At 36.4% G+C, this 20,657-nt stretch overlaps 1 protein-coding gene across 5 annotated transcripts in view; it reads right to left on the reverse strand.

Annotated features, from left to right (window-relative positions):
* The window catches only part of FGF14 (fibroblast growth factor 14), a 662,452-nt gene that overhangs the window by 135,796 nt on the left and 505,999 nt on the right, over positions 1-20,657 (reverse strand). For 4 of the 5 annotated variants that reach the window (XM_024123178.2, XM_024123177.2, XM_028497736.2 and 1 more), the window contains exons 2-3: positions 8,123-8,233; positions 1,672-1,775 (exon numbers count right to left, since the gene is read on the reverse strand). In XM_024123178.2, coding sequence (XP_023978946.1) covers positions 1,672-1,775; positions 8,123-8,233 — 215 coding nt within the window. The remainder of the gene's footprint in view (positions 1-1,671; positions 1,776-8,122; positions 8,234-20,657) is intronic. The other variant, XM_024123179.2, reaches the window with a different exon arrangement.

A 20,657-nucleotide genomic window follows, 5' to 3' on the forward strand; every position in this document is an offset into this window, starting at 1 on the left:
CTTGACGGTGTTACTGGGACTAATCCTAGGGCAGATGCTGCCCACAGATCTGATTTTGGGGTGGAAAGGCCATACTTCAGGTGCCGAGGACTGGACTGGGCAGTTAGCTCCGTCCTCACTCTATTCTTGCTGCACCACTTAGACTGCACTGAACAGAACCAGTGCTTGGATTTTAAGCTAAGACACATACTCACGAAGACCTTCTCTACCCTTTAGAAAAACGGCATACACCTGAAACCTCATCACAAGAAAACAGAAGGCATCTCAGAAGCAAAAAGGTCAAACAAACATTTACATTTCCCCTACATCAATGCGTATACCTGAACAGGACAACATGATAAAAATCATCAGCAGAAGCAGATCTAGAAGCTATGGCAGAAACTGTATCTAATAATTTTTAGGCATCTCAGAGATTACTTGCGGGTAAAAGAAACAAAACTAACAGAACAAATGTCAAATCAATGAAACTGACTTTTATCTGAAATAAGGTACCTCTAGAAAATGATCTTTATCTGAATCGAATTTTTCCTAAAGGGGAGATAGGGAGTTCTAGCTTCCTCTTGCTCCCAATATGTTGAATATTCATCTTGTGAAACAGAATGCAATTTGCATAATGCAGGGCCCAGGTCTGTGTGCAGGAACACCCTTCAGGGAAGGCGGAGGAGGATCCCAATGACAAGAGCATTTCCCAGCTCACTACGAAGGGACTCTGCAGCTCACATTGCATCTTCTTTGACAGGATTTCCCGGATTTGCTGAAGAAAATATATCACATTGCATGGGAGGCCCCAGAGAATGCTTCTTCTCTGCTTAAGTTTTAGGTGTGTGTGTGTGTATGTAAAATGTATGTATGTTTACATGTGGTTTTTTTGATGATGATATTTAACAACAACAGAGTTTTAAAGAATTTATACTAAGAGGACATGCAAACCCAAATAAGAGAATTTTCTTTGAGGCTCCAGGATTTTATCCACTTTTGCTCAAGGGATAGTGGAAAGAAGTATTTTCATCTAAGTCTCTATTGCTTGGCCTTGTGACAGATATGAATTCTAACTGCATTATAATAAATGGATATAGTATATCTGGATATGAGTTATTGGTAAACAGTAAATATTCCAGAAGAGGCTAGAAGGTACCCAGCTACTAGTACACATTACCACAAAACCGAGACTTGCTTAAATTTAAATGCAATATCCATTTTGATATTAGAATTATTTTCCCAATAAAGCATTTACTCAATCTGAATTCTCATTTTTAAAAGAACTACTCTCTCCTAAATTTACTTTTTTAGAATTCACGTTTATTGTTTCTTTCTATAAAACAATCTTTTACAAGAAACTCCCTAAGACAAGCACAGTTCTAAACAGTAGAAAAAGATTATATTAATATCAATGCTTTCAAAACTGCTCAATTTTCTATGAACTGGGACATATAAAAATAGGCAGATGCACAATTTTAAGAGGTGATATAACTCTTCCACTTGATACACTGATATTATCAACCTTTGATGACTAATGAATTCATAGCTCCTACAGCATTGCAGTAAAGGTCAAATACTAAAGCAAAAATGAGAGTCATGGGACAGAACAGAACTTTCTCATTCTTGTGGTTGATGCTTTCGCTACTTTGCAGACATTGAATGAATGGCCAACATCTTGGGCATGCTACTTACTGATGGGTAGAGGTAACCTTCTCCATTCATGGCTATGTACAACCCTGTTTTCACTCCCTGGATGGCCACGACGCGCAGTCCCACTGGTATGAGGTTGAACAGTGCTGTTAAGAGAAAGACAGTCTGTCACCAAAGGGCAGGAAGAAGCAAAGCATCCCCAACACTCTTCTCTGTTTCTTATGTTCTATTTGAGAAACATTATGTTTGTTACAACCTTCTGAGAAGTTCCAGTTCATTAACTTTTTTATTTATTTATTTTTTTTTTTGCTGTATGCGGGCCTCTCACTGTTGCGACCTCTCCCGTTGCGGAGCACAGGCTCCGGACGCGCAGGCCCAGCGGCCATGGCTCACGGGCCCAGCCGCTCCGCGGCATGTGGGATCCTCCCAGACCGGGGCGCGAACCCGGTTCCCCTGCATCGGCAGGCGGACGCGCAACCGCTGCGCCACCAGGGAAGCCCCCAGTTCATTAACTTTTATTTCTCTATTTAAGAAGTTTCTGTTACAAGTAAAATTTGCACTTGAGCTCCAATTTATAGATCTTAGCAGTCTCCCTATACCATTCTGAAGAACTGATGGCATAATAAACAGAATCAAGCCTGTAACTGTGATTCTAGCATCAAGCCTGTAATCGTGATTAGAGTATCACCGTCTCTGACACCATTTGACACCAAGAGAAATAAGCTACGAAGATTCTGAAAGAGCAGAATTTTAAGAGCCCAAGTTGAGTGTTTATTCTGGTCTTTTAAGTAGGTTTGCTTCATCACTGCAATGTAGGACAGGCAAGAAGTTTAAAAGGTAATTCCAAAACTAAATTACTCTTGCAGAACCAACGTGATATATGCCAGCAGAGCCCAGAAATGATGAGCACCTGCCAATGTGCTAAATTTAGAAAGAACTAATCAGACTGAATGGCATGCACATTTCATAGATAATTTTCTTTATTAATATTTCATAAAACTATGAGTGAAAACGAGAACAAAGAGGGAAAAGTATTCAATTTTACCCACTTCAGAGATAAAAACTCACGTTTCCATGTTCTGTTTCTTCTCTTATTGACAAAAATGTATTTTTACATATATTTCACACTGTGCAGACAGCAATGTTATCACTGATTTTTTTTAAAAAGTCTTAACATCCTTAATAATGCATTTCCATGCCATGGTTACATGTGACTGTGTAGTGGGTATTCTAGCACCATTCTTGGTGGTAACTGCTGGATGATTTTGGAGATTTTATCAGAGACACATTTAAAAGATAACTGTTAATTATGGGAGGTTATCTGCTCCCATTCAAGTTCTTAATTCAAGTCTAATTCTAAGTAATAGAACCAGGCCAGAAGAGGCAATGAAAACACTAAAATGTCGAAGTAAATGTACAAGTAAAATATCTTAGGTTAAGGCTCTCACGTTTATTCTACAAAAGATACATAATTTGAAAAATGTGGGCAATTTTGACTTAAGTCGATAGGTTTACTCAGTACATAATTTTAAATGGACTTTCTAAATTGTGTTCTATTTAATTCCAAGGCACATGTTTTCTCTGAATAGGGTAGGGGAAAATTATACCCTCTCTTCCAATTATTACATATTACTGATCTTGAGATCTCAAGATGTCTGTGCTACTCAGGTGATGACAGGAAAATGGCAGGCCATGGCCCTAGAAGATTATCCTGCAAGAACACTCAGGGGCATATATGATTAGGTGGATATTAGCTTTCACGATGCAAACTAACACTGGACTGTCTTCTGTTGGATTCTAGGGGCTTATGATATCCTTACGGAGGAATAAGGCTTATGTTTGCTTATTTCTATTCTTTAATATTAAACGCGAGTGTGGATTTATTGAGTATTCTTGTCATGGTAACTCTCAGTATTCCTTCTTCATGGGAGAAAGCCATCGGCCATTTTCACTGTCTTCTATAATACCTGAACTGTCCCATCTCCCTTATATTTTGAAAGGATGGGAATCATAGGGTAATTCCTGACTTTTGTGCAAAAGTTTTTTTTGAAAACCATAATTGTACATCTGTCCATGCAAACTATTCTATCCTAACCTATTCAAACTTAATTATTCTAACCTTCATACATCCCTAATGGTATGTGTAGGTGCCATATAATTGATAGAGGCCAGATGGAATAATTCTAGAAGGTAAGTGCATTATGAACTCACTAAAGTAATACAGTATGGGAAAGAGTAAAATTATAGAAGATAGTCTAAAATGACTCTACTAAAAAAAAACTGTCCCCCTGCCCAGGATTTTGGCTGTGACCTGAATAATAATTATAATAATAGTTATTACAATTTACAGGATGAAAACAGAAAGTGAATCCATAGAACCACCGTAATGTGGAAGCCTATTCAGAGCCGACCATGACTGAACCATGGCGCTAACCAAAACCACAGATACCCACATTAAATGCAACATCATTACGTTTTCTCACTCTTTTTGTATATAACATCATTATAAAGCAATATCACAAGACCTAGGGGAGTAAGAATGATGAAGATGTCCATGCTGCTTTGTTCATTCTGTGGAACACTCCAGTCTCCATATAATAGTGAATTTCATTCGATCCTGGCTGCACTTTAAAACTAGCCATATTCATAAAATAGGATGGCCATGCCCAACTCCAGACCAATGGAATTAAATCAGTCTCTGGGAGTGGGTTTAGGGCATCACGAATTTTTTTAAAAAAACGCTCCTCAAATGACCCTGACCTACAGCCAAGGTGAGAACCAGCTTCCTAAGGTCTGTTGGGGAGTGGGCACTGTGCGTGACCGGCCATTTTTAAACAGGAAGTTATCAGGTTGGGAACTTCTAAGGTGAGAGGGATTGGTTTGTGTGAGGCTTTGATCTTGCGGTAGTTATTGCATATGGATATTTCTATAGTCCTCTTCTGCTTGCAGTATCTGGTAATGGGGACAAAGAAGTTTAAGAGCACAGGAAAACCCCCGGGGCATCCCCAGAAGCAAACTGGGGAAGAAAACCATTCCCTAATCAAATACCATAGTCATGGTAATGCTGACCTTTAGTAGATAGACGGGGAAACTCTAAGAATTTTAAAGAGACACACCCCGGAAAATGAGTGTGGTGATGAAGTAAGCCAGACACTCACTACCTTTTGTGAAAGATCTTTCCAGGGCGCCTGCAACCCTAGGTAAGCAGGTGAGTTGCTCCAGTACCTCTCTATTAGGACCAATTATCCATCATCAACCATTTTCTTGCCCAGATAGTTCTAGATCTCAGGCTGTTAAGCCTAGGAGGACAGTAGTATCAGGTTCGCCTGCAGGCCTTTCTCCTTTCCAACACATTTAAATTTTTTGACAAAGGAAGCTGAGCAGGTTGGTTCTGACTTTACCTAGTTTTAAGTAATCTCATATTTAGTAGTGGGCTATTTATTGAGCTCAAATCATGAAAATTTGAAGATTCAAGCCTCAGTTTTGTCATTTGATGACTTTTGGGATGGCATCAGGGTGACGTGTAGGTTATTTCTCTTTATTTTTCCTATCTATAGATGACTAATCCTTGTTCTGTATTCAGAGAAATATAAAAAAATGGAATGTGTTTGTGAACTATTCCATCATAGCCTTCCTCAAGCAAAAAGGGCAGTGCTCTAATGAGGACCTGTCTGTCTGCCAGCATCTCTGACGCTCACCCCCATTTCTAAAGAACACTTTTCAGGCCTAACCATTTCCCTAGGAGCAAAAGACTACTGTGATAAACCAGAGAAAAGAAAATATCTTAAAATTCATCCTAAAAACCTGTGTTTTTCAATTAAGATGGTGATAGTACACAAAAGTAGAGTTAATTAGTAATTCCCGTCCGTTGCTTTTATAAAGCTGCTACAATCTGCCAAGTCTTATTAAATTCTACAATCATACAATTTTTATAACCTTTTGAGTAGGAAACATTTATCTCAGACTGTTTTATTCTGTTCTGCTTTGTCTTTGCAAATGTTGAAATGGTAAAGAAACTAACCTAACTGGCTTAAAGGGCACATAAAATGCAATGGTAACTTGTAAGAAAAGAAACCATGGGCCAGATCTTCGCATAGGAATCGAAATCCCTCTAGTGAGGTCACTCTGATTTGGTTCCGATTTGCCTGTCCACAGGGGCTCCTGTTCCTGCTTGGTTCCCAGAACTGTTCCTCACCAGTATCTAAGGGGATTAGAAAGGATTTCACGAGCCACCCAGAGATTCTTGTTCCTCGGGTGCAGTTACACAATAGGAGGAAAGAAGCCTCATACATTCACGAACAGAAGGTCTAGTATCTTTTATTATCTCAGCTTTCCAGTCTAGTGTTTAATATTATGCAGATAACCAGATATAATCACGTGTGTGTATAACGTCTACATCTGTACTTTCACAATTTAGGAAATATTGTGCTGCTTACTCAATTGTGAAGCAATATGCTTTTAAAAGACAGTGTCTACCTGACACTTCTAAACTCGATATTGAGTCCATAATGAAAAATAACCAATTTGCTTGGTATTACAAAAACAAAAGGAGAAGGTAAGGAAAAAACTCAAAAACCATTTGTTTGAAGGAAATTATTTTTCCAGGAAGTAAGCAGCATTTTCATACGGCTATAGTATATATATATATATAGTATATTTCCTACTATATATATATATAGTATATATATAGTATATTTCCTACTATATATATATAGTATATTTCCTTTCTTGAAAACTTTTGTCAAAATGGATGGCATCAACCTCTAGTTTAATGAATCAGAGTGTCATAGCTCTTATCATAACCATAGTTATCGAAAACTTGTTCTCGTGCTCTACTGGACTCTGGCCGAAGAAAATCAGAGGACACTGAAGACATCAGAACTTAGGAATCTCTAAAGTCCATGACCCCCATGACTGTAAGATGTAAGAAAAAGAGAATGCGTTTTGTCAAAGAATGGGTAAGGAGTTAAAAGTGGGGAGAGGAAAGTGAGCAGATATATATGTATTAACATGAATCAGAAGAAACTGACATCTTTCGTAGGTCAAAGATGGTCAAGTGCTGATGATTTTAAAAGTGCAACCTAATATCAAAATCCCCAAAAGTACACAATGTTTGATATCAGGCTTATGAATAAAAATGTCTTCTCTTTCTTCCCTGTATCTGAATTGCTTTACCTTCTATTTTTCTAAATCAAAAGAGGAAATAAAGCAAACAAAAATCAATGAACAAATATGATAGGGAAAAATTTAAAGTACAAAAGGATGACATAATATAAACAAAGAGAGGAAAAGATTAAACATTGAATAGGAGGAGAATGTAGATAAACAAAGAAAATATTTAAAATTGAAAGAAAAATAAAAAATGAGGCGATGTCCAAAGTCTAAAATAGAAACACAATGGCTGGGAAAATATTGATATTTCATTTAGCAACACCAAATGCAAAAACAGTCTATATCATTAGCTGCTCTCAGAATCAGTGCTTCTCAACAGTTGATTACTAGACTTTAAAACAGGAAGAATCTATAATTTGGTTATATGTATTCAAAGCATCCTTCTTTCCAGAGAATGATGTTCTGTATATGAAGGATAAATGATAAATCAATGAAAAGATTCATATCTGCTAGTAATATGTGATTAAATATTTTTAATAAAATCAATTTCTGCTTTTTACTAATTCTCCTGAGCAATAAAAAGTGTGTCTATTTTAGAACTGATGTGCTAAACTAAAGGGAATCAGAGGCCAATATGAACAGAAAATGGGAAAGGAAAACACAATTGAACAAGAGGGGCAGGCACCAGAATAAAAATACAAAGAAAAGTTATATATAAAGAAATAGTAAACTGAAGACAGACATTAAAACAAGGGAAAGTGGGTGGCTTTTTAATTAAAAATAAATAAATAAAAGCACAGACCCAATTGTTTATCAAATAAACAATTTGTACAATGCATTTAAAAGCACACAGCCTTCATGTTCTCTCCATAAAGAAAGATATTATCTTTTCTTGTTGAACACAAAGAATTTTAAAAATAATATTTTTATTATTTGAAACATAACATTTCTATTATTTGAAACAACTAATCCTTGTAACTCTTGAATTTCCAGTTATCATTAAGAAGGTACAGGCCTAATAAAGATAAAACTTCCAAAGTAAACATGTAATCAACTTTCACCTGAATGTGTTAGTGTAGTTACTTGACTTTGATGATAATGATATTAAAGTAACAATAATACTAGATGTGACAATTGTTTGGAAAAAAAAACTGAAAAGATTAACTAGTACATCTCTTAAAATGACAGGTTTCTTTTGTGGCTCTATGAATATTTCCATCCATGTGGTCCAAGTAAAATTGTCAATGGCATTCTATTGTGTAACATTTGTAAAAATGAATGAACATAGCCCAATAGTTGCAAGTGTATTTTTAAAAGTCATTTAAGTAGCAGCGTATCTTCTACCAATTGTGTTCACTGGTGGCCTGAGGTTGTCACTTACTAGAATTAGTGCTGTCATCCTTGGTTCCATCGAGAGCTCCATCGGGGTGCATTTGCAAGTAGTAGCCTTGCCTGCAATATAACCTGGTCACTATACCCTTGAGCTGGGGATCTGAAAGGCAAACATAGTGGTCATAAGCCTCACAATGTGTCACAATTGAATTTCTTTTTTCATTTCTGTTTCTTTTCTTTCTTTTTCAGAAGTAAGAGGGTATTTTATGGACATAGCACCTTTTATTTTATGTTTCCCAGATGCCTCTGTATTTCTCAAACCTGGAAGATGCTAATCACAGAAGGTGAAGAAACTGTAGTCGTCAGCTGAAGCTAATAGGTCATTTTATGAAACTGATATGTGTGTATTTAAATGGTTGGTTAGTTAAAAGATTAAACTACTTAATTTGTTAGTTTAGTTATTAGTTAAGTCCTAAACTAACTAGCTTAATAGTTTAAACTAATACGATTCAGGATGGCAGGACAAGAGTTTTGCAAACTTCTGGCTTTAAGAAACCTTGTTAAAGGCTTCTTAATGGATTTTTCTTTTTATTTAATTTGACAAGGAATTCCAAAATGTGAAAGAGCTGTATTTAAAAAAAAGTCACACTAACATTTGGTACACATTCTTAGAAAAAGCCCTGATATGGAGGATGTTTCCTTGATGTCTAAATGGTCACCCTAACGTGCACAGAAACATCTGTGTACTTATGTGTGATCCATAGGAAAATGTGTAAATCAACTTCTGAACTCAGGGCAAGACACTATAACAAACCTAAGCTCTCTGGCCATAATCTAGACCAATTAGATGAATTAAAAAGATAATCCTATATAACTTATATAACTAAAAAGGACAGTAAAATTATACAATATGGCTTTTGATTCTTGGCCCAAATGGCTTGAGGTTGAGGGCAGTGGAAGTTTGTTAAAACCAAAAGGGAAGTTAGATGGTAACAGACTTCTCATTAGATGATTCATCTAAAAGATAGCCAGTCTAGTGATCCGATGCTTCACAAAGAGCCAATTGTACCTTTGAAAATAAACATTTGCATGTGGCTTTTCAAAGGCCATCATCATCTCATGACTAGATTTGATGGGGGACATCTGAATCCCCGCCATGGCAACTGGCATCTCTCCACAACCCCTGAATAGGACATGCAAATGCGATCATGCTGTCAAAACAGGAGGATATTACAGAATGATGAAACAAAGCATCTTGTAATCAATCATAAAATGATGGACTTGCAAACAGCTGAAAACACACCAAAAAACCCACATGCAAAAACAAACATAAAAAGCTATTCAAAACAGAATATCCTCAGCCTTAGGTTTAGTTCTCAAGAAATTAGAAAGTGAGAGCATCTGTTTCTATGTATATCTGAATTTGAAAAATGACCCCATGGGTACACAGATTCTCTTCAAAGATACTATGATATTGAAGAAAACCTGGAAAATAAGACATGAAAATCACAGCATTCATGTGATCAAGCCTGTTAGAATACAGGTGTTTTTGGAAGAGCAGGATTTTGAGAAGAAACATCTATGTGATTATTAGGATTGTGTCATGTATGTTCCTTACTCTGTAGTATATAATTTTAAAAATCACATAATTCTAAGACGTGCATTAGTGGAAAAAATTACTCTTGTGCCCTAATCTGCCCATCATCCAATAAGACTTGGCTGGGCTACTGACCCTTTAAGTACTGAGGACTTTTCCTAGTTTTGCTGCATCATATTCTGGCTTGTCACTGAAAATAGGTAGCACAGAAAAGGGAAGAAAGGCGAGGACAAGGGTAGTTGCCATGAAAACATATAGAGCATTTTAGAGATTGACAGTTTTTCTGCAAAACCTTTAGGCTCTGGATCATTTATTTTTCATAATCCTATGTCGTAGCAACTATATCTTCTGCACTTGAACTAAGTACATCAGGCAAGGCAGTGAGAAGACCCATAACCCCCGCAAGTCCCTTCACACGTACACAGCAAGAGCCCTTCTCTTTTGTTTTTTGTATTAACAAAAAGATGAGAGAACAAACATTGGAGAGGATGTAGAGAAAAGGGGACCTTTGTGCATTGTTGGTGGGAATGTAAAATAGGTGCAGTCCCAGTGGAAAACAGGATGGAGGTTCCTCAAAAAATGAAAAATAGAAATATGATCCGTTTGATCCAGGAATCTCACTTCTGGGTATACATGCAAAGGAAATGAAATCAGGATCTCAAAGAGATATCTGCACCCCCATGTTCACTGAGGCATTATTCACAGTGGCCAAAGCATGTAAACAACCTAAGTGTCCATCAATAGATGAATGGATAAAAAAAAATATGTGGTGTAGCTACACAATGGAATATTATTCAGCCATAAAAGAGAAGGAAATCCCGCCATTTGTGACAACAGAAGTGAACCTGAAGGACATTAGGTTAAGGGCCTAATTTGTCATCACACCTCATGTCTGACAAGAAAGTACAAGTAAAACATGAAATTGTGTTTTTGAGTTCTTATTTAATTTTAAGGCAAGAAAAACCAAATTGATTTCTATTTACATAGTTTCACATTATTTGTTTGTTTTAGGAACCGTAATAACATCGACTGCGTTCTTCTCAGGTGCCAGGATTGACTCATTGAATTTTCACCACAACTTACTTAAAAGGAAGCCCATTTTGATGATGAGAAAATGAAGACACAGAACAATGAATTAATTTGACAAAGAGCATATGACTAATAAGTGCAAAGCTGGGGTTGACATGATCCTGCCAGCTTAGCTACTAAATTACGTGGCCTGTAAAAATCGAACAATCGAATTAAACCATCTTAAAAACTTAAAATACAAACTCATCTGCTTTTTTAAACTAGGTTCTCGAAGATTAGCTCTAGCTGTGTCTAACCCCTAACCCTGCATACTTGGAGCTGAATCTATAATATAAAGCAATGACGTAAAGTTAGAAATGACCAAATTTCTTGAAAATCTCTTCTAAGATCTGCCCTACGTTGCCACTGGCCACATTTCCAATAAATCTCTACCCATAAAACCCTCACCAAAATTATACATTTAATAATGTATACGTTTAAATTCCTACAGTATCATTTTCACTTTAATTCCCCCATCTCCACCAACTTCAGCCAAAAGTCAACTCCTGACTTGATACTGATGTTAAGTGTCAAACCCCTAAGACCAACACCACGCTTGCCTTTTATATTCCACCTAATGGGTTGCCCAGTTCCTACAGATGCCGTCTTCAAAATCTCCTTCACTCTTTTCCCTTTTTCTGTTTTCACCGCCAGCAGCAGTTCAGCCCCTAGTGGCCTCTCCTAGGTGGCCTTTAAAACCTGCAGTATGCCTGTTCCGATCCATCAGATGAGGAAATATGCAGCCACTCTCCAATACCCGCTGAATCACTCACACCCTGCAGCAGTGGGGCCCCATTCTATCTGCCCGACCTTGGTTTCTACTGTTCCCACACCATCCTCAGCGCATAGCCCAACCTGGGTCACTGTGGGCTGCTTACAAAGATCCCATAATCTCCCACCTTTATCCTGTTCCCGTAACCTTACATGTCTCAAATACATCCACTTCCCTAGAGATGCTCCCCTGCGCACCTGCGCACACGACCCCACGTACACGTGTCTTTGCCTAGTTACTCCTTTTTCTTCTTCCCAAGTTTGACTCCATCAGTACTTCCTTTGGGGCACTTGCCTGACGCCTCAGAAGACGTCAGACTCCTCCTTGGAATGCTTTTATGGCAGCATTCTTTATGGGTGTAACATTTTGTAAACATCAAAACGATTTCATTTTGAAATATTATTAATACATTAAAAGAGAGAGAAAGCAACACAACCTACATCCACGCACCCACCACTGAGATTAAACAGACGTTAACATTCTGCTCTATAATTAATAACTTTAATTCCACATTTATTTGTGCACTTGTATCACTGATGTCTGTCTCCAACCTGGACTGTAAGTTTCATAAGGAAAACTGAAATGTACGATATTGCTCACCATGGCATTTCCTGGGTCTAGATAAATGAGAGCTATGCAATATATATGTCTTGAATGAATATTGACAAAGGTGTAGTTTTCCAGTAATTTCATATTGCAGGTCAAAGTGAAAACTGGAACAACAACATGAAAACTAAGACAGAAATCACAGAAAAGCCTTAAAAATGTCCACAACTTTTGATCAGGTAATTGTACTTTCTGCACTTCTAACTCAAAAATAAATCCTCAGTGTGGTATAAAGTTTTGTGTAACAACATATGTATATATAACACGAGCATGACTATGTAAAAAATACTATCCATAGAGAAAATGGGGGAGGATATGCCAAAATGTTAAATATAACTATTTTGATGGTTATTGGAATATTTATCTTTCAATATTTTATTATTTGCAAAATATCCTATCATGATGGCATGCTAATTTTATAATGCAAATGCAGAAATTTTAATAAATCTATTAGTGCCTTTGAGAAAGAACGAGTTAAAATAGCGTTTTGTACCTACTTGCAAATAATATTGCATACATATATGCAAGTAAACTAAACACCTATTACTGTTGTAGATTAACTGGTTGCCCCAACTTTTCAAGAATTCCACTTAATATTTTCTCTTTGCACATAATCACGTGTCCATAAAACCTTTACTGTGATCCTTATTTATATAATTGGCCATTGTGCAATGTGGCCACTTATAGCTTAAAGTCAGTCTTTCAAATAATTAAAACAAACAAACAAAAAAACCTTTTCTCCCTAAGCCTAAAGTATGCAACCAAATAATCACAGCAGAAACAAAACAAAACAATTTTACTGACAAAACAGCCACGTCAGTTATGTGCAGTCACACAAAGCTATGACGAATCTTCTAGATCTACTGTGAATAGAAGGCTCTAACCCTTCATTTTCTCACTCTACTTCAATACAAGCCTCAACTCCCGTCTAATATGTGGTGGACAGATAACTTACATGTATTATTTTATGACTCTGTGAGAGAAAAGGTGACAAAAAAGGACCAAGAAAATCTCACATAACTGCCGGAATGGATAGAACCCAGACTGTGCAGCAATTTAAAGCAACAGCGTCCAAAGTGGAGGGCCTCTCCCGGCCAAGGGGACTGTAGGACAGTGCACTGCAGTGTATGAAGACCCAGTATTAGAACTAACTATTTTATTATCTCCAAAAATGAGAAAGAACTTAAGCTTCACTAATACTTAATATGAATTGACATCAGTGTCTTCAGAGTCACATGTCACATTAGGTCCTTGAAGTACCTGAGGCAGGTAGGGCATCCCATAATGCTGAGGGGCCGGCCCAGTGACCCTCTCAGTCACTGTTCCCAATGAATGCTTTACAGTATGTTGAAGTTTATGTGCTCCTGGTTAAGCAGGTTTATAAGTTATATTATTTAGTTTAACTAAAGTTAGGATAGTGTAGGGGAAAAATATCCCAGAGATAGTATGGATCAAAGGTGATACAAAAAAACAAAAAAGCAAGCAAAAGCTTAACATGAAGAAAATAACAAAGATAACATATCTTCTACATGGATTATGTGGTTAAAAATAAGCATGGAAGTAAGTATCAAAACAATGATAATCTATTCAAATCTCACATGAAGTCAGCCAAAAGATTTTAAAAATGTTTAGAAGACAATCTGAAATCCATCTACTGTAATAAGAATGGAACCTCACCCTAAATGAATATTATGCCTTAGGATATAAAAGAATGGAAATACTGCTTGTGTGAAACAAACTTATATGGAGGTGCATGTTCACATTCTTCTTTAAACTAATGGGATAAGAAGGTTTGGTGACAAAGTGCTACAAAATCAATGATCTTATTTGCAATACCGATATAGCCCAAACTCCTACAACTTGGACTCTCAATTAATAATTGAAGGATGAATAAAAATATCTGAAGTCCCACACCTATGTTTTAGTTAGCCATATAAAAAATGCAAAATATTTTCCAACTTATAAAATTGTTAGAGTGCTTTATTCTCTTTTAAAATACTTATGCATTCAGAATATCTACTCTGCTTAAGAAAATATGAAAACTTAGCCTGTCTTAATTATCCTTTTCCTTTTGTTTTGTCTTTTATATTTACTGTGCCTGCACATTTTACTAAAAATGTTCTGAGGATACTCGCTGAGTGAAACTCTAACTATGCTCTCTGACATTAATTAAAATAGAAATAATGAAAGCTAATGTGCATGTATATAAAGGAAAAGAAAGATGTTTCCTAATATATTAGCCTCAACACTTAGAACTGAAAGGAATGCAAATCAGTCCAACCGCCTTCAGGTACAGGGGAAAATATACCCAACATTTTTAATTAAAACAATCACTTTCTCAGATTAAAACAATCACTTTCATTTAAATGAATCACTGTCACAAATTATTTTCATAAAATGTGCAGACTGACAGAAATCAGGATAACTCTTAGAATAATGTATACATAATGTAAATCATTATTTAAATTGAAAAACGTACAATGTGGCATGGATTTTTATATGGCAAATACATAAATATATATACACACATACTATGTTTATTTACACATAAATCTCAGTACTAATTATAAGCATAGGTTCTTTTTTTTTTTAACATCTTTATTGGAATATAATTGCTTTACAATGGTGTGTTAGTTTCTGCTGTATAACAAAGTGAATCAGCTATACGTATACATATGTCCCCATATGTCCTCCCTCTTGCGTCTCCCTCCCACCCTCCCTATCCCACCCCTCTAGGTGGCCACGCAGCACCGAGCTGATCTCCCTGTGCTATGCAGCTGCTTCCCACTAGCTATCTATTTTACGTTTGGTAGTGTATATATGTCCATGCCACTCTCTCACTTCCTCCCAGCTTACCCTTCCCCCTCCCCGTGTCTTCAAGTCCATTCTCTATCAGCGTAGGTTCTTAAATGTCACTCCTCTATTAGCTATGGGAAATCATATGTTTTTTTAACAGGGTAAAAAGCAATTTTTGGAAGATATATTTTTGTGGTAGCTCTAATTAGATTTTGGCACTCTTAGTAGCAGAAAATAGTATTGTGAATAATCTATCCAGTCATAAATTATCATATAGTCCAATCATAAAAATAAACCACACCTAGGAACTCTTCTAAAGAGCTGAAAAAAAGGGTGAGACAAGGGCACTAAGGAAAATGATAAATAAAACTAAAGGTGTGAAAATATGCTATATTTTTCTTTTAATTTCTGAGAATGTCATTCAATTTCCTTCCGGCACTGGCCCCATGCTACCTCCAGAGCCCCATCCCTCTGGGAACCTTGTTTCAGCCATTTCAGAATTGTTGCTCAATCCACCACCCCAATCCAATGCATTATCATGTCTATTGAATTTTAACTGCAGATTCTTCAGCCTACAATAGCCTCTCCACCTTTGCCTACTAGATCCTTTGCCTGTAGGTATTAGGGATACAATCTTGCCTAAAAATACAGTTCTTGCTCTCAAAGAGCTTGCTGTCTATTGAAGGGAGAAGGAGAGAACCTGTAATATGATTTTATGCCAATTAATCATGAGTTAAATTATTGGGTTTACATGTCTATCTGCATAAATCTCTTGATAATTTGCATCATTATTATTCAAAATAGACTGTCACTGTGCTTTACAGAGAACAGCTGCTCAACAAATATTTATTGAACTGAATTCACCTTCTGTTTTTAAAATCTATATATAAGCTTTAAATGGAATTAAAAGCAAAATGCATTTTTGTATCTTATTTAAGAATTAGAGGAGCAGAGTATACTTGAGATAAAGATAAATGTGGGTTTTGAAAGGAAAACATCAAAAAATTTAAAACTTATTTTCCAAAAATTATTTTGGCCAAAAAATTCCCTCTAGGTAAAATATATTAAGAAAACAATAGTGGGTAAAGCCTCTTCCTGGGGAAATGTCTGAGAAGATCATTAACAGGAAGGCAAGCAGTGAAGATCCTGTTTAATATTTGACCCTAAGCTTCAAGGAGCAGACAGACCTTGAGCAGACCTAGGTATCTTGGGATTCCTGGTGCAGCATTGAACTTTTCAAATATTCAGGGTCTATAAGCTCCAGAAAGAAGCCTATCCTTGAAGCTCACTTAGAAAAGCACCCCATTCCAATGCATTCAAAATCTTAGCAATATAGTTGCAGTAAGCACATATTACTAAATATGTTAAATTGCCAGAATATTCCATGCTCATTCAGCCAGTGTCTAAATATTTAATAACAACCTGCTTTCTATTTCTTATTACAGGATTATTTTTAATTAAGAAAACCACTGTGGCAAAAACTGCTGCAGACCTCCTTTGGAATGACAGATTCTGAAAGCAAACTGTAGCATCTTGAAACACTCACAGGTTCTTTTTTTTTTTTTTTAATTTTATTTATTTATTTTTTTACACAGCAGGTTCTTATTGGTTATCTATTTTATACATATTAGTGCATACATGTCAATCCCAATCTCCCAGTTCATCCCACCACCACCACCACCCCCGCTGCTTTTCCCCCTTGGTGTCCGTACATTTGTTCTCTACGTCTGTGTCTCTGTTTCTGCCCTGCAAACCGGTTCATCTGTACCATTTTTCTAGGTTCCACATATATGCATTAACATAGGATATTTGTTTTTCTCTTTCTGACTTAACTTTACTCTGTATGACAGTCTTGAGGTCCATTCACGTCTCTACAAATGACCCAGTTTCGTCCCTTTCTATGACTAATATTCCATTGTATATATGTACAACATCTTCTTTATCCATTCATCTGTCGATGGGCATTTAGGTTGCTTCCATGACCTGGCTATTGTAAATAGTGCTGCAATGAACATTGCGGTGCATGTGTCGTTTTGAATATGGTTTTCTCTGGGTATACGCCCAGTAGTGGGATTGCTGGGTCATATGGTAATTCTATTTTTAGTTCTTTAAGGAACCTCCATACTATTCTCCATAGTGGCTGTATCAATTTACATTCCCACCAACGGTGCAAGAGGGTTCCCTTTTCTCCACACCCTCGCCAGCATTTCTTGTTTGTAGATTTTCTGATGAAGCCCATTCTAACTGGTGTGTGGTGATACGTCATTGTAGTTTTCATTTGCATTTCTCTAATAATTAGTGATGTCAAGCAGCTTTTCATGTACTTCTTGGCAATCTGTATGTCTTCTTTGGAAAAATGTATATTTAGGTCTTCTGCCCATTTTTTGATTGGGTTGTTTGTTTTTTGAATATTGAGCTGCATGAACTGTTTATATATTTTGGAGATTAATCCTTTGTCCACTGATTCCTTTGGAAATATTTTCTCCTATTCTGAGGGTTGCCTTTTGTCTTGTTTATGGTTTCCTTTGCTGTGCAAAAGCTTTTAAGTTTCAATAGGTCCATTTGTTTATTTTTGTTTTTATTTCCATTACTCTAGGAAGTGGGTCAGAAGGGATCTTGCTGTGATTTATGTCAAAGAGTGCTCTTCCTGTGTTTTCCTCTAAGAGTTTTATAGTGTCTGGTCTTACATTTAAGCCTTTAATCCATTGGGAGTTTATTTTTGCATATGGTATTAGGGACTGTTCTAATTTCATTATTTTACATGTAGCTGCCCAGTTTTCCCAGCACACTTATTGAAGAGGCTGTCTTTTCTCCATTGTATATCTTTGCCTCCTTTGTCATAGATTAGTTGACCATAGGTGCATGCGTTTATCTCTAGGCTTTCTATCCTGTTCCATTTATCTATACTTCTCTTTTTGTGCCACTACCATATTGTCCTGATTACTCTACCTTTGTAGTATAGTCTGAAGGCAGGGAGTCTGATTCCTCCAGCTCCGTTTTTTTCTGCACAGAGGTCTTTTGTCTCCTTAGGTAGGTTTATTCCTAGATATTTTATTCTTTTTGTTGCAATGGTAAATGGGAGTGTTTTCTTAATTTCACTTTCAGATTTTTCATCATTAGTGTATAGGAATGCAAGAGATTTCTGTGCATTAATTTTGTATCCTGCAACTTTACCAAATTCCTTAATTAGCTCAGTAATTTTCTGGTGGAATCATTAGGATTCTCTATGTATAGTATCGTGTCATCTGCAAACAGTGACACTTTTACTTCTTTTCCAATTTGTATTCTTTTATTTCTTTTTCTTCTCTGATTGCTGTGCCTAGGACTTCCAAAACTATGTTGAATAATAGTGGCGAGAGTGGACATCCTTGTTTTGTTTCTGATCTTAGAGGAAATGCTTTCAGTTATTCACCATTGAGAGCGATGTTTGCTGAGGATTTGTCATATATGGCCCTTATTATGTTGAAGTAGTTTCCCTCTGTGCCCACCTTCTGGAGAGTTTTTATCATAAATGGGTGTTGAATTTTGTCAAAAGCTTTTTCTGCATCTATTGAGATGATCTTTTTTTGTAGTATCTCTGTCTGGTTTTGGTATCAGGGTGATGGTGGCCTTGTAGAATGAGTTTGGGAGAGTTTCTTTTCTGCAATTTTTTGGAAGAGTTTGAGAAGGATGAGTGTTAGCTATTCTCTAAATATTTGATAGAATTCACTTGTGAAGCCATCTGATCCTGGATTTTTGTTTGCTGGAAGATTTTTAATCACAGTTTCAATTTCAATACTCGTGATTGGTCTGTTCATATTCTCCGTTTCTTCCTGGTTCAGTCTTGGAAGGGTATACCTTTCTAAGAATTTGTTCATTTCATTCAGGCTGTCCATTTTATTGGCATAGAGTTGCTTGTAGTAGTCTCTTAGGATGCTTTGTATTTTTGTGGTGTCCATTTTAACTTCTCCTTTTTCATTTCTAATTTTATTGAGTCCTCTCCCTCTTTTTCTTGATGAGTCTGGCTAAAGGTTTATCTTCTCAAAGAACAAGCTTTTAGATTTATTGATCATTGTTAATGTTTTCTTTGTTTCAATTTCATTTATTTCTGCTCTGATCTTTATGATTTATTTCCTTCTACTAACTTTAGGTTTTGTTTGTTCTTCTTTCTCTAGTTCTTTTAGGTGTAAGGTTAGATTGTTTATTTGATATTTTTCTTGTTCCTTGAGGTTGTATTGTATTGCTATAAACTTCCCTCTTAGAACTCCTCTTGCTGCATCCCATAGGTTTTGGATCATCATGTTTTCATTGTCATTTGTCTCTAGGTAGTTTTTGATTTCCTCTTTGATTTCTTCAGTGATCTCTTGGTTATTTAGTAACGTACTGTTTAGCCTCCATGTTTTTGTGTTTTTTACGTTTTTTTCCATGTACTTTAAAAAACATATTCACTACTGTTTTTTAGACTCATTCCTTCTTTACGTTTTTTTCCCTGTAATTTATTTCTAATCTCATAGCACTGTGGTCAGAAAAGATGCTTGATATGATTTCAATTTTCTTAAATTTACTGAGGCTTGATCTGTGATCCAAGATGTGATCTATCCTGGAGAATGTTCCATGTGCACCTGAGAAGAAAGTGTAATCTGTTGTTTTCGTATGGAATGTCCTATAAATATAAATTAAATCTATCTGGTCTACTGTGTCATTAAATGCTTGTGTTTCCTTATTAATTTTCTGTCTGGATGATCTGTCCATTGGTGTAACTGAGGTGTTAAAGTCCCTCACTATTATTGTATTACTGTTGATTTCCTCTTTTATAGCCATTAGCATTTGCCTGACGTATTGAGGTGTCCCTATGTTGGGTGCATATATATTTATAATTGTTATATCTTCTTCTTTTATCATTCCCTTAATCATTATGTAGTGTCCTTCCTTGTCTCTTGTAACATTCTTTATTTTAAAGTCTATTTTACCTGATTTGAGTATGGCTACTCCAGCTTTCTTTTGATTTCCATTTGCATTGAATATCTTTTTTCATCCCCTCACTTTCAGTCTGTATGTGTCCCTAGGTCTGAAGTGGGACTCTTGTAGACAGCATATAGATGCGTCTTGTTTTTGTATACATTCAGCGATCCTATGTCTTTTGGTTGGAGCATTTAATCCATTCACATTTAAGGTGATTATCGATAAGTATGTTCCTATTACCATTTTTGTAATTGTTTTGGGATTGTTTTTGTAGGTCCTTTTCTTCTCTTGTGTTTCCCACTTACAGAAGTTCCTTTAGCATTTGTTGTAGAGCTGGTTTGGTGGTGTTGAATTCTCTTAGCTTTTGCTTGTCTTTCCATTGTTGCTTTCAATAACTTTGTTTGTCTTTAATTTTTGTCAGTTTGATTACTATGTGTCTCAGCGTTTTTCTCCTTGGGTTCATCCTGTCTGGGACTCTCTGCGCTTCTTGGACTTGGGTGGTTGTTTCCTTTCCCATGTTAGGGAAGTTTTCTACTATAATCTCTTCAAATATTTTCTCAGGTCCTTTCTCTCTGTCTTCTCCTTCTGGGACCCCTATAATGTGAGTGTTGGTGCATTTAATGTTGTCCCAGAGGTCTCTTAGGCTGTCTTCTTTTCGTTCTTTTTTCTTTATTCTGTTCTGCGGCAGTGAATTCCACCATTCTGTCTTCCAGGTCACTTATCCATTATTCTGCCTCAGTTATTCTGCTATTGATTCCTTCTAGTGTAGTTTTCATTTCAGTTATTGTATTGTTCATCTCTGTT

Source organism: Physeter macrocephalus, chromosome 13, assembly GCF_002837175.3.
Source record: "Physeter macrocephalus isolate SW-GA chromosome 13, ASM283717v5, whole genome shotgun sequence".
Taxonomy (NCBI): Eukaryota; Metazoa; Chordata; class Mammalia; order Artiodactyla; family Physeteridae; genus Physeter; species Physeter macrocephalus.